The 19832-nt window shown below is 33.1% G+C and overlaps 1 protein-coding gene and 1 pseudogene across 1 annotated transcript; both read left to right on the top strand.

The window, feature by feature from the left end:
* The first annotated feature begins 4357 nt into the window (after positions 1–4357).
* Positions 4358–19832, top strand: part of LOC125818758 (disease resistance protein RPP13-like) — a 74480-nt pseudogene continuing 59005 nt past the window's right edge.
* LOC125819136 (putative disease resistance RPP13-like protein 3) lies at positions 5379–6995 on the top strand. The gene is made up of 2 exons (XM_049498651.1): positions 5379–6897; positions 6976–6995. The coding sequence occupies exons 1-2, from the start codon at positions 5379–5381 to the stop codon at positions 6993–6995; spliced, it is 1539 nt and encodes a 512-aa protein (XP_049354608.1).

Raw genomic sequence — 19832 nt, 5'->3', positions numbered from 1 at the left:
TTATAAAAATGATATTTTAAAAAACTTGTACATTATCAACTTTAACTAATCATTTTTATAAATAAATTACGTATGTTGAATAGTTTTATTAGGTTATTAGTTCACTAACTGCTTGTTGCTTGTTATAACTAAGTAGAGTTTCTGAAATGAGTTTTTTTTTCTCCTGATTTACATGCAAAATTAACCATAGAGTATTATGCTTGTTTGAATTAATAATTAGTAAAAAAAAAATGTAGTTCATATATATTATTTGAGAAGAAAAAGAAGAAAAATAGAATCATCTTGTTTTACTTTTGATCAAAATTCATGTTTGCGATTAGTTAAATGTCCCTTAATTTCTTTTATTTAGAAAATATAGAATTTTAAAGAGCGCTGATATGACTTTTAGAGAATGTGAAATTCTCTGTTTGAGGAAAAAATAATAGCAGAAACTAAATTTTTTTTACATTAAACAATGTGGAATTTGCTTTTAGAGGAAAACCTAGTAGAAAAAACTGAAATTTTTTATAATAAAAGGAATGTGGAATTTGCTTTTAGAGAGAAACATAATAGAAGAACACCAAATGAAGGGCGTATTTAATAATAATATAGATGGAAAAATAAATAAAAAGTAAAGTACATAATTTTCTGAGTTCTTATCGACTCCTTCTTCCATATCCTATCAAAATTCAAGAGTCTTCTTCATCTACTTTAGCTATATAATAAAAATGATAACCTTGGTAGGGGTTTCATGAAATAAAAGAATTGAATTTATATGAATAGAAATGAAGGAATACCAAAAGATATCTTAAAGTTTTAAATTAAATATTTAAAGGTTATGAATATGAAAAGATGAGAGTTATGGATATTAAGAGTATAAAATTTTAATAGGTAATTAGATATGAGTTTATGAATGTGAATATTTAAAGTAAATTAAGAAAATAATAATAAATAAATGAAGAATAGAAAAATAATAATTTAAAGCTAACAAACCATGTAGATTTGCACATTTTTAAACTACTAAATTTCTTTATTTATCATAAAAGATAATATTTTATCTACATAAATTATATTATTTATGAGAGGAGTTATGGAAAGAGGGAAAGTTGAGTAATTTATGTAGAAAATTTTAAATTATTATTATTATTATTATTATTATTATTATTATTATTATTATAACTATTATTACTATTAGTATTATTATTATTAGTATTACTATTAGTATTATTATTATTACTATTAGTATTACTATTACTATATAGCTCTCCTGTCACTTAGATTTGATGTTCTTGAGTTGAGGGTCTCCCGGAAACAGCCTCTCTACCTCCACGAGGAAGTGGTAAGGTCTGCGTACACTCTACCCTCCCCAGACCCCACCTAGTGGGATTTCACTGGGTATGTTGTTGTTTTGTTGTTAGTATTACTATTACTATTACAATTACTATTATTATTATTATTATTATTATTATTATTATTATTATTATTATTATTATTATTATTATTATTTCTATTACTATATACATACATACATATAGATGATAGATGATAAATATTATTAAATTAGATATTTAATTAAAATTTAATCCAAGTAAGTCCAAAAGTCATGAACATTTTAATTGAAATGATATATATCATCTTAGTCTTTTTAATCAATTGTTAATTATGTTGTTTTTGTGTGAATGCTTCATGAGAAGTTGGTATTATTGAGATTGTATTTTATTTGGTATTATTGGGGTTGTTGGAAGGCTAAACGATTGTTTATTCGACTCCTAAATTTCGTAGCTCTTCCATTTTCTACTTTCTGGTAATCAAAATCCAAGTTTCACTATGCCCTCTATTTGGCACACACAAGATAAAGATTTAGATTTATGTGGTACGACTTAACATACAATTTTAAAAAATAATATAAATGCAATTACAGTCATTACAAGAAATTAGATCCTTCACAATACTCTTCTCTCGAACTAATTAAAGAGGGTAATTTAATAAATATAACTCATGAGGGTTATTTAAAAAACAATTCCACAAATGAACCGAAATCAACATATATATTTTGATTCCTACTTCACGTGATTAATAATGCTAGTGTGATAAAAAAGTCGGGAGAATCAAATATTATTATTAGATAAAATCAAAGAAATTAGCAAGCCATGCATAACATTCTTGCAACTAACACAACTTCCTCCTCTTCTTCAAATCAGAAACATCAAACATTTCAATGGAGTAATACTCAAACCTAATTAACTAAATAAAAACAAGGAAAAAAAGCAAGAGCTAGCAACTTAAATGTTGAACAAAAGACGTCCACTATGTGATATGCACATATATACTTTTCATTTGTTCATGTCAGTAGCATTTTTAACTGCATCTGCTACCCCTTGTGTCGTGACATAATTATTAGCAGCCCAAGAATCCCTCATAATCAGACATAATAAATAACTTAAACATATGGTTAAGAGAGACCATATATGAACAATAGTAATGGAACTCCTTAATAGACACATTGAAGATAAATAAAGAAAAAGAAGAAAGAGACGAGAAGGACTGGTTATATTGAAACTCCGAAAGAAAACCTCAATGAATTTACCATGATTCACTGATCTGACAATTTATAAAATTTTAAAGCTATAGTTGGAAATGGAAAAGAACTTCCAAACATTGAATTAATTTAGGAAGATGAAAAGTTATTCTAGAATATTGAATAGGCTGCAATAAGTGGCAATTGCATGAAACTTAATCCACCCCTTTGTATACTCAAATACTTGATTGATTGTTGTTAAACTTTAAATATGCAACGTATGTGTCCATTCCGGAGTTGTATTGAATAGAATGATTTTCTTAATTAATGATAGAATATTTAATTAATTATATTTTATAATAATATAATTTAGTGTAGGGGTAAAATGGTAATTCAACTTTTTACTTTGAAACTTTTCATTTTTAGTAAGATATGATGATATGATGATATGATAATAAAACTCATATTTATGAAATGTAGTAGAACAATTTTGAAGATAGCAGGAGTTTTTTTAAAACATATACAAAATTTCGTGTATGAAACCAATGTAAAATTCATATGAAATATATATATATATATATATCACTTAAAGCTTAGAATTTCGTTCATAATTTTTGTGTATGAAAAGTATATAAATTTGGTATGAAATATGTATATATATAACTATATAAATTTTGTATGAAACTCTGGTTACTTAAAATCTAATACAAGTATATCACCAAAAGATATGTTGCGGTGGATGAAGTTGCTTCTCTTAGGTCTCGGGTTTGAATGAGCACTCCCCTCAAATGGGCCCTACCCGGCACAAATTTGGGATAGTTGGGCTCCCGCAGGTACCGAACACTGAGTGGGAGACCAGAATAAAAAAGTACAACTACAATAACATACCAAACTTAAAAACAATTACATATAACTCATCCGTCATTGTATGATTATCATACGATTTTTGATACAATTCGTCTGTAATTTTGAATTTAAACGAACTAAAATTAAAAATTCAGGCCAAAACTAATTCGAATTTTACCCAAGTTCGTAATCTCAAATTTTATATTATTAGTCTCCTCAACTTTCCAATTCTTTTGAGAAATCACCAAATTCAAAACAAATTAAACTTCGTTTTTAGCCAATCAATTTTGAGAACTTGACCTTCAAGATCTTACAAAATCTTTATGGAATTGAGAAGCCTTGCTCATCATTTTTTCCTATAGATTCCCCAAACAAGGAAAATTAAAAAGAAAAGAAAGGTATCTATTATTTAAAGATCAAAGATTATTGACTAAAATATCCTTAATTGCAATCTAATTTCATTGGATAGAACTTTTAAAATAATGTTTGTCCTAGCCCTAGGGGACTTATTGTGATCATCTAAAACATCCTCTCTACCTTCAAGGGTAATCAAATGGTTTGCATACATTTTTGCCCTTCCAGACCCCACTTGTGAGATTTCATTGGATATGTTGTTGTTGTTTGCCCCAGGACTTGTGCCTTGGGACATAATTTCTTGTCTTAAAAACACCACTTGTGCGACTGAAGCAGTGGCGTAGCCACATAACTGGACACTTGAATGTTCTTAGCGAAACTTTTGACTTCACCACTACATTGAAGTTATGGTTTAGAGCATAACTTGTGTGATACAATTTGAAATTCTTGGCTTGCAGTTAGTAGAGAATATATACTTTTCTTTACCATTAACCTCAAACTCTATCATCTTTCTACTTTAACACTTTTTCCTCTGTCGGATTTTTAAAGCTTTAAATACTGAATTCCATCATAACATTATTCATCACTTATCAAACTCTCAATATTAATTCCATACACAGTTTACCTTTTACAAAAAATATTAGTATCCATATTCCTAAAGATGGCTGATGCCTTTGTGTCATTTGCAGTTCAAAAATTGGGTGATTTCCTAATACAACAAGTTTCACTGAGAACAAATCTGAGAGATGAAGTTAGATGGCTGAGAAATGAGCTACTCTTCATACAGTCTTTCCTCAGAGATGCAGAACAAAAGCAATGCGGAGATCAAAGAGTTCAACAATGGGTGTTTGAAATCAATTCTGTTGCGAATGATGCTGTCGCTATACTCGAGACATACAGTTTCGAGGCTGGTAAAGGTGCTAGTCGTCTCAAGGCTTGTGCTTGCATATGTAGGAAGGAGAAGAAATTCTACAATGTCGCAGAGGAGATTCAATCACTCAAGCAGAGAATCATAGATATCTCTCGCAGGCGAGAGACATATGGTATTACAAATATCAATAATAATGCTGGAGAAGGGCCAAGCAATCAGGTTAGAACATTGAGGAGAACTACCTCATATGTAGATGAGGATCACATTTTTGTTGGCTTTCAGGATGTTGTACAAACATTGCTAGCTCAACTTCTCAAAGCAGAGCCTCGTAGAAGCGTCGTCTCCATTTATGGCATGGGCGGATTAGGCAAGACCACTCTTGCAAGAAATCTCTACAGAAGTCCCAATATAATCTCTAGCTTCCCTACACGCACTTGGATATGTGTTTCTCAAGAGTACAACAAAATGGATCTTCTTAAGACTATCATAAAATCCATCCAAGGTCGCACCAAGGAAACTCTAGATTTGTTGGAAAGGATGACAGAAAGAGATCTAGAAATTTACCATCATGATCTATTGAAAGAACGCAAATACCTTGTGGTGGTTGATGATGTATGGCAGAGAGAAGCATGGGAGAGTTTGAAAAGAGCATTCCCGGATAGCAAGAATGGCAGCAGAGTTATTATTACCACGCGGAAAGTGGATGTCGCTGAAAGAGCAGACGACAGAGGTTTTGTCCATAAACTTCGTTTCCTAAGCCCAGAAGAAAGTTGGGATCTCTTTTGTAGGAAACTTCTTGATGTTGGAGCAATGGTTCCAGAAATGGAAAGTCTAGCTAAGGATATGGTGGAGAAGTGTAGAGGCTTAGCTCTTGCAATTGTTGTATTGAGTGGACTACTTTCGCATAAAAGGGGGCTAGACGAATGGCAAAAGGTGAAAGATCACCTTTGGAAGAACATTATTGAAGATAAATCTATTGAAATCTCCAACATACTATCATTAAGCTACAATGATTTGTCAACTGCGCTCAAGCAGTGTTTTTTATACTTTGGTACTTTTCCAGAAGATAAAGTGCTCGAGGCTGAAAACATAATATGGTTGTGGATGGCGGAGGGTTTCATACCAAGAGGAGAAGAAAGAATGGAGGATGTCGCTGAAGGCTTCTTGAATGAGCTGATAAGACGAAGCTTGGTTCAAGTAGCTAAAACATTTTGGGAAAAAGTTACTGAATGTAGGGTTCATGATTTACTTCGTGATCTTGCCATACAAAAGGCATTGGAGGTAAACTTCTTTGACATTTATGATACAAGATACCACTCCATATCCTCCTCATGTATCAGACATGCCATTCATAGTCAAGGAGAAAGGTACCTCTCACTTGATCTTTCTAACTTGAAATTGAGGTCAATTATGTTCTTTGATCACGATTTTTCTAACACGAGTCTTATAAAGTTCAGTAGTGTGTTCCGACATTTATATGTGTTGTACTTGGATATTGAAGTTGGTATTACACCTGATGCCATAGGAAGTTTGTACCACCTTAAGTTCTTACACTTGAGAGGTGTCTATTATATCCCCCCTTCCATTGGCAACCTCAAGAATTTACAGACACTTCATGCCAAGAGTAACTTTTTCTCATGCCACCTACCTCCCGAAACAGCTGACCTAATAAATCTAAGACATTTAGTTGCTCCATATTCAGAACCTTTGAAACGTATAAGCAAACTCACAAGTCTTCAAGTTCTTAAAGACATTTATTGTGATCAGTGGAAAGATGTTAACCCTGTTGATTTAGTCAATCTTCGAGAATTAAGCATGATTAATATTAGCAACTTTTACTCCCTAAACAACATTAGCAGCTTGAAAAACCTTAGCACTCTCAGATTGTCGTGTCCTGGTGATGGACCATTCCCATCTCTTGAATTTGTTAATTGTTGTGAAAAGCTCCAGAAATTGTTCTTATATGGGAGAATAGAGAAACTGCCTGATCTGTTTTCAAATTCCATCACAATGATGGTTCTTGAGTACTCAGAACTGATAGAAGATCCGATGCCTAATTTGGGAATGTTGCCAAACCTAAGGGATCTCCAATTGAGAGGAGCTTATAAAGGAAAGGATATAACCTGCAATGATAACAGCTTCAGTCAACTAGAGTTCCTTCGTCTTGATAGTCTTGGGAGGCTAGAAAAATGGCATTTAGGCACAAGTGCGATGCCTCTGATTAAAGGTCTTTATATCTGTGATTGTCTACACCTGAAGGAGATTCCAGAGAGAATGAAAGACGTGGTGAAGTTTTCCAAAAGCCTATATGTGGTCTATAATAGGAAAGGTAAATATACTAACAAATCTCAATCCTACATATCTTTGTTCATTTTTCTTTTATATAAATAATATTTGTGTTAAACAGGAGATGAAGCTGTCACTTGAAGACATTCACCTGCATCAAGTTGGTTTGTCAAAGCATCAATCAAGTTGGATTATTTCAACAATTCAGCTTCTTCTTTTTTTTGTTTTGGTTTTCGAATGTTTCATTTTTTCTGTTTTTGGCTTGTTTTAGTGTGTGGAATTTGGTTCAAACAGATTTTTTTTTTTGGGGATTCTATGCTAAAATGATTTTGTGATGATTTAATTAAGGGAAAAAAGGCTCAAATATGCCGTTAAGCTATTATAAATGACTAATTTATGTCATCGCCGTTACAAAACAGCTGAAAGCTAAAGCAGCTAACCAATCAATAGTCATTATACATCAAAATATATTTAGTGACTATAAGAAAATCAATTAGGCATCTTTTGAACTGTTTTGGGGGTATTTAATCTTCTTTTGAGAGTGAAAGAACCAAACAGACACCATAATCTAATAAGTCCTTAAACTTGCCCATTAACAGAAGGGCTTTAAAAGATAATCTCCCTACACTAATAAGAAAAAAATACCTAAAACTTCTCTGAAATCAAAGGTAAGGGTATGGGTCGGGTTAGGAAAATGGGTAGAGTGCGGGTGAGTTATTTTTTTAATGGGTCAGTGTTAGTTTATACGAGTCCACCACGTGCTATGGGACCGGGTCGCTGTTACACTAAAGTGCAGTAAAAGGAAACTAAAATGCAGAGTAAAAACAAGGAGTTTTACGTGGAAACCTCCTTGCTCAAGGGAGAAAAACCACGACCTGTCATGATTTTTCAACTGTCTTCACTATCTTCAAGCAACGAGTGAATACAGATTCCAATCAAACATGCAAGGATTCTTAATCCTACAACCTGTAACACCCCTATTACAGAGAGAGCCAAAGCAATACCTCTATTGCCCACTATATCAACTACCTCTAGTTAATACAAATGTAACAAACCGAAATCCTCACTATATTAATAAGAGCACTGGAACACGATTATGTAACATCCGACAATTAGAAATAACTATGAAGAGGTTTAGAATTGGAAATAGTCATTTTTGGAAAGAATTTAAAAATCTGGAAAATTTGGTTAAGTATGGGAAAAAGTGAATTTTTGGCCAACTTTGAATAGTCATAAATCCTAGCTCAGGATGATTTAGGTGTAGTTCCAGTTATGTTTGCGAAGCTCGTGGGACGATCTTTCCAACACCGTCAATTTTTCTCGATTCTCAGTTTGTATGAGTGAGATATGCCCTTTGGAAGTTGGGCTATTGTCATAGGGGATTCCGTCCGGAAATTTTAAGGGTATTTTGGTCTTTTCCCAAATAATTTCTATTGGTTATATTGAGGTGTTAGGCTTATTTTTAGATCAGTTTTTGCTTTTTTTAAGAGTGAGAGCTAGGGCTTGGGAGAGAAGAGAGAAAGAAGAGGAGAAGAAGAGGAGAAAGAGAAGATCAAACAAAGTTTCGTCAAAGATCATCCTGGATATCGTCGGGGGTGATCCCTACTAGGTATGTGAGATCATAGTGCGGGGTTGGTTCTTTCCCCCAAACACCAAACTTGTTTTAAATTTTGAAAGAAAGGATTGGTTGTGTTGTTGAAAAGTCTTGTTGATGTGGGATATGATTTGGTTGTGTTGAGTTAAATCTCTTGTATATTGAGGGATTTTGTGCTTCTAAATGTCTGGGGCTGAAACCTTTGTTATTGGGAGGGTTTAGAGTTGGAGAAACTAAGGAGGAAAGTCGGATTTTCTGGGAAAAGAGCTGGCGCGTCGCGCCTGTCAGCGCGCCCCAAAAGGGCCTCTGAGGTTTTCCCCTTGGGGCGGCGCGCCTAGCAGAGCGCCAGCAGGCCCCTTCTGATCTTCAAGGGCTGGTGCTCCGCGCCTTGCAGAGCGCCAAGGACGCCAAGTTTCCCCTTTCATTCCCCACCTTCTCATGCATGTTCCATGGTATTGTACCTATGTTTCATAGTTGTTTCCAACACTCCAAAGTACGTCTAAACATCAAGAACTCATCCATAAACATGAGATCGTTACCCTTGAATTCATAATCCAATTCGAGGAAAGTTCGGATCAAAGTCAAGTGAAGTTAAAGTCAAGTCTTTAGAGTTTTTCAAGAGTCTTTATTGAACGTTTTAACTTCATTTTAAGGCTCAAGTTTCAAGTTGAGTAAAGAGTATATAGTTTCAAGTTAAGTCAAGAGTTTAAAGTTGAGGTCATTTCTCAAAACCTATTAGGGAACTAAGTATTCCCAAAGAAGTTTATAAATGTGTTTACATTTGAGTAAAAGGAAAACCATGTTTTCCAAAAGAGCCTTTGGGCTAAGTTTTGAGTAATTACCTCAACTAAAGAAAGATGTGTTTAAAACACTTATGAGCCAAAGTATTTTTGGGAGTAGTATTGAGCACTGAATTGGGGACACGAGTTCATATTAACTCAACTCTCCATAAGAACCATGCGCCAACATGGGACTTGACGGATCATTCTTTTTAGATGATCACGTAAGATTAAGCTAGTGGATTCACTAAGTTAAAGTAAGGTCTTATATCACGGGAAGATATAGGATGGTCCTTGGGCAACGTGAGGTAAAACGTTGTATCACCACTAGGGCTCATAGTGGTGGTTGTCGGTTAAAGAATCTCCCACAAAACTTATATTACTTTTATATAAGTAAAGTTGAGTTGTTATTGTTTTATCATTAACGAGCTAAGTTGTTTACACTGTTTTACAAGTTTTATATATTGCATGTGTCTTATTGCTTTATATATTGAGTTTAGTCATTCATGAGTCGAACAGAGCCAAGGTAAGTGTTCTCTTGCACTATTTTCAAGCTTAAGTTGTGGTTTAGCTTCCCAGCTCGCATACTCGTACATTCCATGTACTGATGCCAGTTGGCCTGCATCTTATTATGTTGCAGACGCAGGTGCCCAGGATCAACATCCAGCACGCCGTTGATCCAGTTGAGCACTCCAGAGTCAGTGGTGAGCCTCCTTGCTTTCCGAAGGACTCGATTATTTTGTTCTCTTAGTTTTATTTTATTAGGATGTTGCGGGGTCTGTCCCAACATCCATTTCAGTATTTTAGAGGCTTCATAGACAGTCAGTCAGTTAGTTTTGAGTCTCTCATCTATGTATATATATAACATTCTATTTTGAGACTCGAATTGCCTTTTGGCCAGATATTATCAGTTGGGTTGTTTTATAACCTTGCATTGCTTTGAGTTAGGTTTCCGCTGAGTTAAGAAAGCCAGGCCAAGGGTTCGCTTGGGGGCCAACAATGGTCTTCGAGTGCCGGCCAAGTCCAGGGTGTAGGCTCAGGACGTGACAGATTACAACCTTAAGATTCTAATTGCAATAATCAAACTACCGAATTACAAAGGAAATATTGAAATAACGAGTAATTAAAGATAGAAGAAGAATGGAGATGAGAAGCTTAGACTTTAGAAGAAGAGGAGAGGACAAACATTTTCTTCAATATGCATAATCCCTAAATCAGTGACCGCTACCCCTTTTGATGGAACCATTCTCACATTCACTACTCGACCCAGATCCCAAATTAACCTGGCCCTATTGCTTGTTCTCGGTCCAATAGCTCTTTCCAGCCAATAACTACTTGTGTGACCTTGGTATTTATATTGGGTTGGACTTGGTTCATAACAATACTCTTGTCCTCAATAAGAACCTTGTCCTCAAGGTTCGAGTAGAGCCACATGGACAATATAATATTGATTCTTCCAAGACTCGAGTGTTTGTAGAGAGCTGTGATAGTGGTGCGAAGTTGAAACCAAACACTGTCAACTTGCAGAATTGAGGAAACAATTTCATTGCCTTCAGAGAATTCCATATTACCAATAATTATAACAGAGGCCACAATTCTAAAAAAAATCCATCTGCTCTCTTTTGCCAAGCCAAACAATTGTCATTCTCTCTTTTATATTAACCGAGTTATGAGCAGAGGTAATACATGCTATTTTATAGCAATAAGATTATTGGAGATAGAAAAATGATTCAGGATCCCTCAATCTACACTTCTTGTTTACCTCCATGGGTGTCTCACAGAGAAGGAAGATATAATGATGTTTCTGTTCCAGAATTATAACAAGAAGGGCTTGAGAGCTTGCGAGGAGAGAGGTTCTCATTGCTGCACCAGATGCTTTTCCAAGCTCTGCAAGTTGAATCTGTTGTGCCACAGTGTGCTCTTCAACACTTCTATGGCCACCGAAATGGGCAAGATAACACATAAGTCTTGTTATAGTTTTAAACTTTCCACAACTAACCAAGATAGAAGTGTTTTTACTCTCAACGAGCACTGACTTGTGAACAACATAACAATCAACAATTGAAGCACCTTTAACCAACTCAACCTCACTATAAATCATAGCCAAACTCCGATGATTATTTTCACAAGCTTGTAGTGCAGCAAATTCATACAGGGAAAATTGGGAGGGAAGTCAACAGTTTTATCACCCAATTCCAAAGTGTCATGCATTATCAGAATAATAAATTCATCAGCACCATATCCAACAAGAATATGCGCAAATTCAAGGGCAGGACCTGTAGCATAACTAGCTAGTAAGCCCTGTGCGCCAAAGAAAATCGTGATATCCTCAAGCGTAGAGAAATTACGCAACAGATGCTCAATCAACTTCGTCATGGACTTGATGCAGCCTTGTAGCCCTCCTGTGAGTTGTGCTAATAGTCGTTGTAGAAATCAAAATAACTTGGGAAGACATATAATATCCAAAGGTGCAAGTATCTCCCGTGATGCAACTCTTACGGAACTGTCATCACATAAACGATTCACCTCAGAGTATATATCATGCACTTCTGATTCCATCATTACCATCTCATCTGCAACATCCCACTTAGCAACACTTTGTTGTCTGAGATCCCACACTTGAGTCAGAAAGTTAGCATAAGCAATGAAACAAAACTTGTTAGTATATCCCAACAACTGTAATGGATCCAAGTTCGTTGTATATGTATAACCTGTTGGATCCATGAAGTTGAAACTAATTTCCAGATCCCATACACAACGATTCGTCACAGTTCCATGAACAACAACAATAGAGGAAATCATATTAGGATTAAATGAAAATTGACATAAAATATTGTGAACATTGAATTCTTCAGTAGACATTCCACGCTCCACAAGAAGCATCATTTCATTCGAAGGCATGTTACTTGGTGGAATGTTATCCTCATTTTTTAGAAAATAATTATCGAGATATAGATCATTAATAGTCTCAAGCTCCAAGGGAAACTTCGGAAGATATTTGTCACCAAATGTCTCAAATGCTTTATGTTTACTAGAGCTATAATCCAGCGAAGTAGCAGTAGTATTGTACCTCTTTGACATCTCTTTTGGGGAACATTCATCGAACACTTGGACTTCGCTGTGTTCAGGGCCTACAGATTCTTCATCAAGCCTTTTGATTAGAGTCTCGGTTTGCACCTCTGCGACTACCTTAGGGCAGCAACTACGAAAAAATTCGTTGAGAGACTTGAGTGGCTGAATATCTTCCAAATCAGCTACAAATCTAGAGGCGGAAGAAGTTTCCTGTACTTCTTTTGTGAAAACTCTGGTAGACTTTTTGTCGAACAGATTGTCCCCAAGGCTTGAATGTTCAACGATAGAAGTGCCAAACAATTCTGGATGACTCTCGACATTATCAACACGACTTGAGTTTTCTTCGGCCAAAGGAGAAGCAATCTCACTGTTAAGGACTGTAGCAGCACTAATCCCGGCATCTTCTACTAGATACTGTGCAGATATAAATGAATATTTGTCCTCGATCTTCTGCAGCAAGGCAAGAATTCTGGAAATTTGAGCGTCCACCACAGGGCACTTTGCATCAGTTGGTTTCCAAAAACACAGGGATAACTTCTTCTTAAAATGATTCCAATCAAAAAATTGTTCGTTGTGAAACATCCAATGGAACCACTCAAGGGCCTCACCATCAAGATAGAAGGAAGGAAGAGGCAGCCAGTGTTCCTCAGAGAAGCCTATGAAAGTGAAGTACCGCACCGCTCTATAAATCCAGTCCTCTGGATCAGCGTCGCCACTAAATCGATCTAAACCACCACTTCCGTAAGAGTACATAGATGAAAGCACCAATGTAACAAACCAAAATCCTCACTATATTAATAAGAGCACTGGAACACGATTACAATCTTAAGATTCTAATTGCAATAATCAAACTATCGAATTGCAAAGGAAATATTGAAATAACGAGTAATTAAAGATAGAAGAAGAATAGAGATGAGAAACTTAGACTCTAGAAGAAGAGGAGATGACAAACATTTTCTTCAACATGCATAATCCCTAAATCAGTGACCGCTACCCCTTTTGATGGAACCATTCTCACATTCACTACTCGATCCGGATCCCAAATTAACCTGACCCTATTGCTTTTTCTCGGCCCAAAACTACTTGAGTGACCTTGGTATTCATATTGGGTCGGACTTGGTTCATAACAACAAACTTCAATCACACCCTACACAGTTAACTCTAACTATGCTCATTGTTTGATGGAATAATAAAATACGATTCGTTCCTTTATAAGTTGGAAACGTATCTTACAAGTTGAATCACACAAGACACATTCTTTTAAGTAAACTATTAAAATGGTACGGTCTGAATACATTTTTCCTAGGGGTGTCAAATGGGCGGGTTGGATTGAAATTGGAGATATTAAAATGGGTTGAAATTGAAATTGGGTTGAGTCCTGACCCGCCCAAGTTTACTTTGGGCTCAAATGGGTTGGGCTCCAATGGGCTAAAAAATGGGTTAATTCTTGACCCGTCCAATCTCCCGCTTAATCTCAATAATTTTAATATATTATTATTTAAGTTTTATAACCACAATTTGAATTTCAACTAAATAAAATTTAAAAAAAGAAGTTACACATGTATAGATAAATCCTAAAATTTATAAAATACATAGTAATTCATGTCTTTAATATAGTAATATATATTATATCAATGTAAATAAAGAGTCTTAAAACGAGTTGAAATTGGAGATTAAATTAGGCTCAATTGAGAATTCTCTTAAAATGGATTAGGTCTTGAATGAGTTGAGAATTGAGATTGAAACCAATTCAAATTATCTTGAGCCCAACCCTTAAAATTATGGGCGGATTACCTACAATTGGGCTCAATTTTGACACCTCTAATTTTTCCCTTTCCAGACCCACTTGTAGAATTTCAATGTTGTTGTTTGCCCCGGGGGACTTGTGCCTTGGGACATAATTTCTGTCTTTAAGACATAACTTGTGTAATTTATGCCTAGAGTATAACTTGTGTCATCCAATTTTAAATTCTTGGCTTGCAGTTAGCAGAGAATATATACTTTTCTTTACCATTAACCTCAAACTCTATCGTCTTTCTACTTTAACACTTTTTCCCCTGTCTGATTTTTTAAGCTTTAAATACTGATTTGGTGTCACATTTTGTAATGCTTCAACAACATAAGCCAAACTTAGTGCAAATGGACCACTCTTATCATACACATTATTGACATTGCAAATATGGTTAATCTCTTTGGTGTTTGGTTCACTTCTCACAAACTGTTAAACAAAAACATTCCAAATAAAAGGAATGTGGTTAGAACTTTCATTCTCAAAATTGAATCCATATATGTATCTAGCCTCTCTATTATTGTATATCTTCCTATCTTCTATTTTTTCCGAGTTTCTCCATCAATGCAAATTAAATATTCCATGCTTTTGGTGCTACTTGTTTCTAGTTTTCACTAAATATTCATAGGAAACCATATTTTCAGTACAACTTCTTTGACTCTTGCATTTCCTTCGAAGATGTTCTGAAAAATATTTTCTTTTTGAGGAAAAGGTAATATCAGAAACAACTTATTATTTTTTACATTAAACAGTGTGGAATTTGCTTTTAGATGAAAATCTAATAGAAGAAAGTAATTTTTTTTTTTTATAATAAAAGAATGTGGAATTTGCTTTTAGAAACGTAATAGAAGAAAATAGAACTTTTTATTTTATATTAAAGAGTTCTGAATTTGCTTTTAGAGTAACTAGTTTTGAGAACGTGCCTTGCACGTTTGACCTTTATTATTAGGGAAAATGCATAAGTACCCCCCCAGCCTATGCCCGAAATCCCAGAGACACACCTAACCTTTACTAAGGTCCTATTACCTCCCCGACCTTAATTTATCTATAATATTCTACCCCTTTTCGGCCTACGTGGCACTATCCTCGAAAAAAATGTCAACATGTACTGGGCCCACAAGACAGTGCCACGTAGGCCAAAAAGGGGTAGAATATTACATATAAAATAAGTTCGGGGGGTAATAGGACCTTAGTAAAGGTTAGGTGTGTCTCTGGAATTTCGGGTATAGGCTGGGGGGGTACTTATGCATTTTCCCTTATTATTATATAAAATTGATATAGGCCTAACTTATGTATAGAAACATGTGTAAAATCAATCCAATTAACTTTTAAAAAATAATAAAATATACATGTCATCATATGCATACAAAATGAAAAAGGTTAAACAAAGCAAATTAATCTGAATAAGAAAGAATAACCGATAAATTAAAATTTTCATAAGAAAGTCTAGTGGACTAATATTTTATGTCCAATTATAAAGGAAGAAACTATGTATGTCGTGATAGAATTATTAGCAGCCCAAGAATAATTCATAATCAAGCATAATAATAAGTTAATAGATGATTAAGAGAGCCGGCATATGAGAAATATCAATGGAACCCTTACTAGTCACATTGAAGATGAATTTAGAAGAAGAAGAGGAGGGGGAGAACATCAATGGATCTAGTCTAGCATGATTCACTGATCTGACTATTTATAAAATTCTGAAAGCTTACTGTTAGAAGTTGAAAAGAACTTTAAAACATTGAATTGGTAGGAGAAAATGATAAGTCATTCTAGAGTATTGAAATAAGTGGTAGTACCAAGGAAATTAATTCATCTATGTATACTCAAATACATATTAATCATATTATTGTAAAACTTAATATGATATTCTTAATTAATGATATAATATTTAATAAATTAGATATTTTTATAACATTTTAATTAATAATAATTTTTTTTATAACATTTTAATTTAATATAGGGGAAAAACAACAATTTAACTTTTTCCTAAATTTCTTCCCACTTTTAATAATATATATGATATATGATGATATTATTATTATGATTATTATTATTAATCATCATCAGGGCAAATTAAAAAAATAACATACTTTTAAGGCAAAATTATAATTTATCCCTTAAAAGTTTATAATTACAGAAATCCCTCAAACGGATACAATAATATAAGCGCTGATACATTAATCTAATGCGCGAGATACATTAATCTAATGCGCGAGATACATTAATCGTTAAGTAAGATACATTACATTTTATACATGATACAATAATATGATGTACATTTTATACATGATACACTAATCTGATGCGCGAGATACACTAATTTGACGCGCTGATACATTAATTTGATGCGCGAGATAACTAGTCTGATGAGTGAAAATGAGGGATTTTGGAGATTTGTAAAACTTATAGGGGATAATGGTAATAACTAAACTAAAAGATGGGATTTCTCTAATTAATCATCATCATCTTCATCACCACCACCACCACCACCACCACCATCATTATCATTATCATTATTATTATTATCATTATGTTTTTTTATATTATTATTATTATTATTATTAGTATGTTTTTAATGAATTACTGACTTTTCAAATTCCTTGGGCATTTTACTATTTCATTAAAAAAATAGATTTCTAGCATCCCATAATATTCATATTTAATATATATACTGACTTTTCAAATTCTTCAGACATTTTACTATTTCATTAAAGAAAGTAGATTTTTAGCATCCCATAATATTTATATTTAATATATAATAACTAATAATATATGATTTTAAAAAAAAATTAGTAAAGGGGTAAAATGGTATTTCAACTTTACACTTTGGAGCTTCCCACTTTTAGTAAGAGTCCGGAGCCAAAAGGGCAAAAAAAAAATTGCCAAAAATTCCAAAAGGGCACATCATATTTTTTTAAAACCAAAACGGCAAAATCGCTCCTGCCGGAGCGATTTTCCTCTGACACATATTAACGCCGTGTACTCTATTAAAATAAAATCGCTGCCAAGGCAGCGATTTTTGTCTAATTTTTTTTTCTTTTTTTTCACTAAAATCGTTGGCACAACAGCGATTTTTTAACTCTAATTTTTTTCCTCCACCTAATATCGCTGCTATGGCAGCGTTTTCATAGAAAAAACAAATTTGGCAGCTTTTTGTAAAAACTTTTTTTTGGAAAATCGCTGCCCTGGCAGCGTTTTCCTTAATTTTTTTTTTCAAAAATCTTTTCTTAATTAGACTGCCTTTTCAGCGATTTTTGTTAAAAAAATTATTTTTTAGAAAAAAACACTGCCTTGTTTTCAAAACGAAAAACAATTTAAAAAAATAAAAATTGAAGAGAAACAAATTTTTAAAAAAAAGAAAAAAATTTAACTAAAAAGCTGTCAAGGCAGCAATTTTCAGCCTTTTGACAGCTTTTTTACAAAAAAAAATAAAATAGATATATATCTTGAAATCACTGCCTTGGCAGCGATTTTGGTGGAACTAGTTTTTTTTTTTAAAAAACGCTGCCTTGTAGAAATATTCTTTTATTTTATTTTATTTTTTGAAATTTCTGTCAACTAGTCAACATCTGATGGTAAATTTCTTTTCTTTTTTTTTTAAATCGCTGCCCGTGCAGCGTTTTTGCTATTTAAAACAATTAAAATTAAAATCACTGCTATTACAATCGCAAAAACGCTGCATGGGCAGCGATTTAAAAAAAAAATAAAAGAAATTTACCATCAGATGTTGACTAGTTGACAGAAATTTCAAAAAATAAAATAAAATAAAAGAATATTTCTACAAAAATCGCTGCTGAGGCAGCGATTTTTAAAAAAAAAAACTAGTTCCACCAAAATCGCTGCCAAGGCAGCGATTTCAAGATATATATATATATTTTTTTGTAAAAAAGCTGTCAAAAGGTTGAAAATTGCTGCCTTGACAGATTTTTAGTTAATTTTTTTTTTTTTTTTTTTTAAATTCTTTTCTCTTCAATTTTTATTTTTTTAAATTGTTTTTCGTTTTGAAAACAAGGCAGTGATTTTATTAAAAAATAATTTTTTTAACAAAAATCGCTGAAAAGGCAGTCTAATTAAGAAAAGATTTTCGAAAAAAAAATATTAAGGAAAACGCTGCCAGGGCAGCGATTTTCCAAAAAAAAAGTTTTTACAAAAAGCTGCCAAATTTTTTTTTCTATGAAAACGCTGCCATAGCAGCGATATTAGGTGGAGGAAAAAAATTAGAGTTAAAAAATCGCTGTTGTGCCAGCGATTTTAGTGAAAAAAAAAGAAAAAAAAAATTAGACAAAAATCGCTGCCCTGGCAGCGATTTTATTTTAACGGAGTACACGACGTTAATATGTGTCAGAGGAAAATCGCTCCTTTTAGTAATATATGATATGATACAAAAACTAAAACTTTGTAGAAAAATCACCAATATATATATATTAAAATTCATATTTACGAAACGTAGCAAACTAATTTCAAACATAGCAAGAGTTTTTTTCCAAACATATATGAAATTTCGTGTATGAAAACAATGTAAAATTCATATGAAATAAATATATCTCACTTAAAGCTTAGAATTTCGTTCACAATTTTTGTGTACGAAAAGTATATAAATTTGGTATGAAATATTTATATAACTATATAAATTTTGTATGAAGTTCATGCAGATTACTTAAAATTTAAACAACTACAACAATATTGTATACAACATTTATATCAAACTAAATACAACTACAATACCACCAAAGGATGTGGTACAATGGATGATGTTGCTCTTCTCTTAACTATAAGTCTCATATTCAACCCTGAGTATGAAATTTTTTTTAGTAGCAAATGCTTCTCCTCAAATGGGACCCTACGGGGCGTGAATTCGAAATAGTCAGGCTTCAATGCAAGTGCCGAACATCAGGTGGGAGACTAGAAGAAAAATACAACTACAATAACATACCTAAAATAAAAACAATTTTCATGTAGCTCATCTGTCATTGTATGATTATCACACAATTTTTGATACAATTCATAATTTTGAATTTCAATTAACTAATACTAAAACTCAATCCAAAACTAATTCAAATTTTACCTAAATAATCTCAAATTTATATTATAACTCATCTCGATATTTCAATTTTTTTGAGAAATCATGCATTCAAAACAAAATTCATTTACGGCAATTAATTTTGAGAACTTGAACTTAAAGTTCTGACAAAATCTTTTATGGAATAACCTCCATGGCTGAATTCGAATTAATTTGTGCTGACTTATTGAATATTTTATTTCTTCTCTTCAAAGTAACAAAATGCATCTTCGATAAATTGAGAAGCCATGCTCATAGATTCCCCAAACAAGGAAAACTAAACAGAAAAGAAAGGTATCTATTAGGGGTGTACGTGATCGGCTTAGTTCGGATTTTCCAAATATCAAATCAAATCATTTGTGTTTGATTTTTAAATTTATAAATCAAATCAAACTAATAAACTCGAGTTTTTCAATCTCTAGTTTTTTTTTGAAATTTTTCCTGTAAAGTATTCGCAAACATGTAATTAACTTGTGCTTCAAATATTTTTTCAATCCCACCAAAGTACAACTATCTAAGATACTTTTTAAGAAAATAACACAAAATATGAGATGAGGGATGACACTAAAATATTCAACAAAAAATAATAATGAAATAACATAAAACAAATATTGCAAATTAATATGTCATTAGAAAAATGATTATAATTTAAAAGTACTAAATCATGCTAAAATAAGTC

The sequence above is a fragment of the Solanum verrucosum genome, unplaced genomic scaffold (genome assembly GCF_900185275.1).
Source record: "Solanum verrucosum unplaced genomic scaffold, falcon-dt-bn FXZP01000252.1, whole genome shotgun sequence".
NCBI lineage: Eukaryota > Viridiplantae > Streptophyta > Magnoliopsida > Solanales > Solanaceae > Solanum > Solanum verrucosum.
The sequence above is the reverse complement of the archived record's forward strand: the minus strand, read 5'-3'. Positions and strand labels throughout refer to the sequence as shown.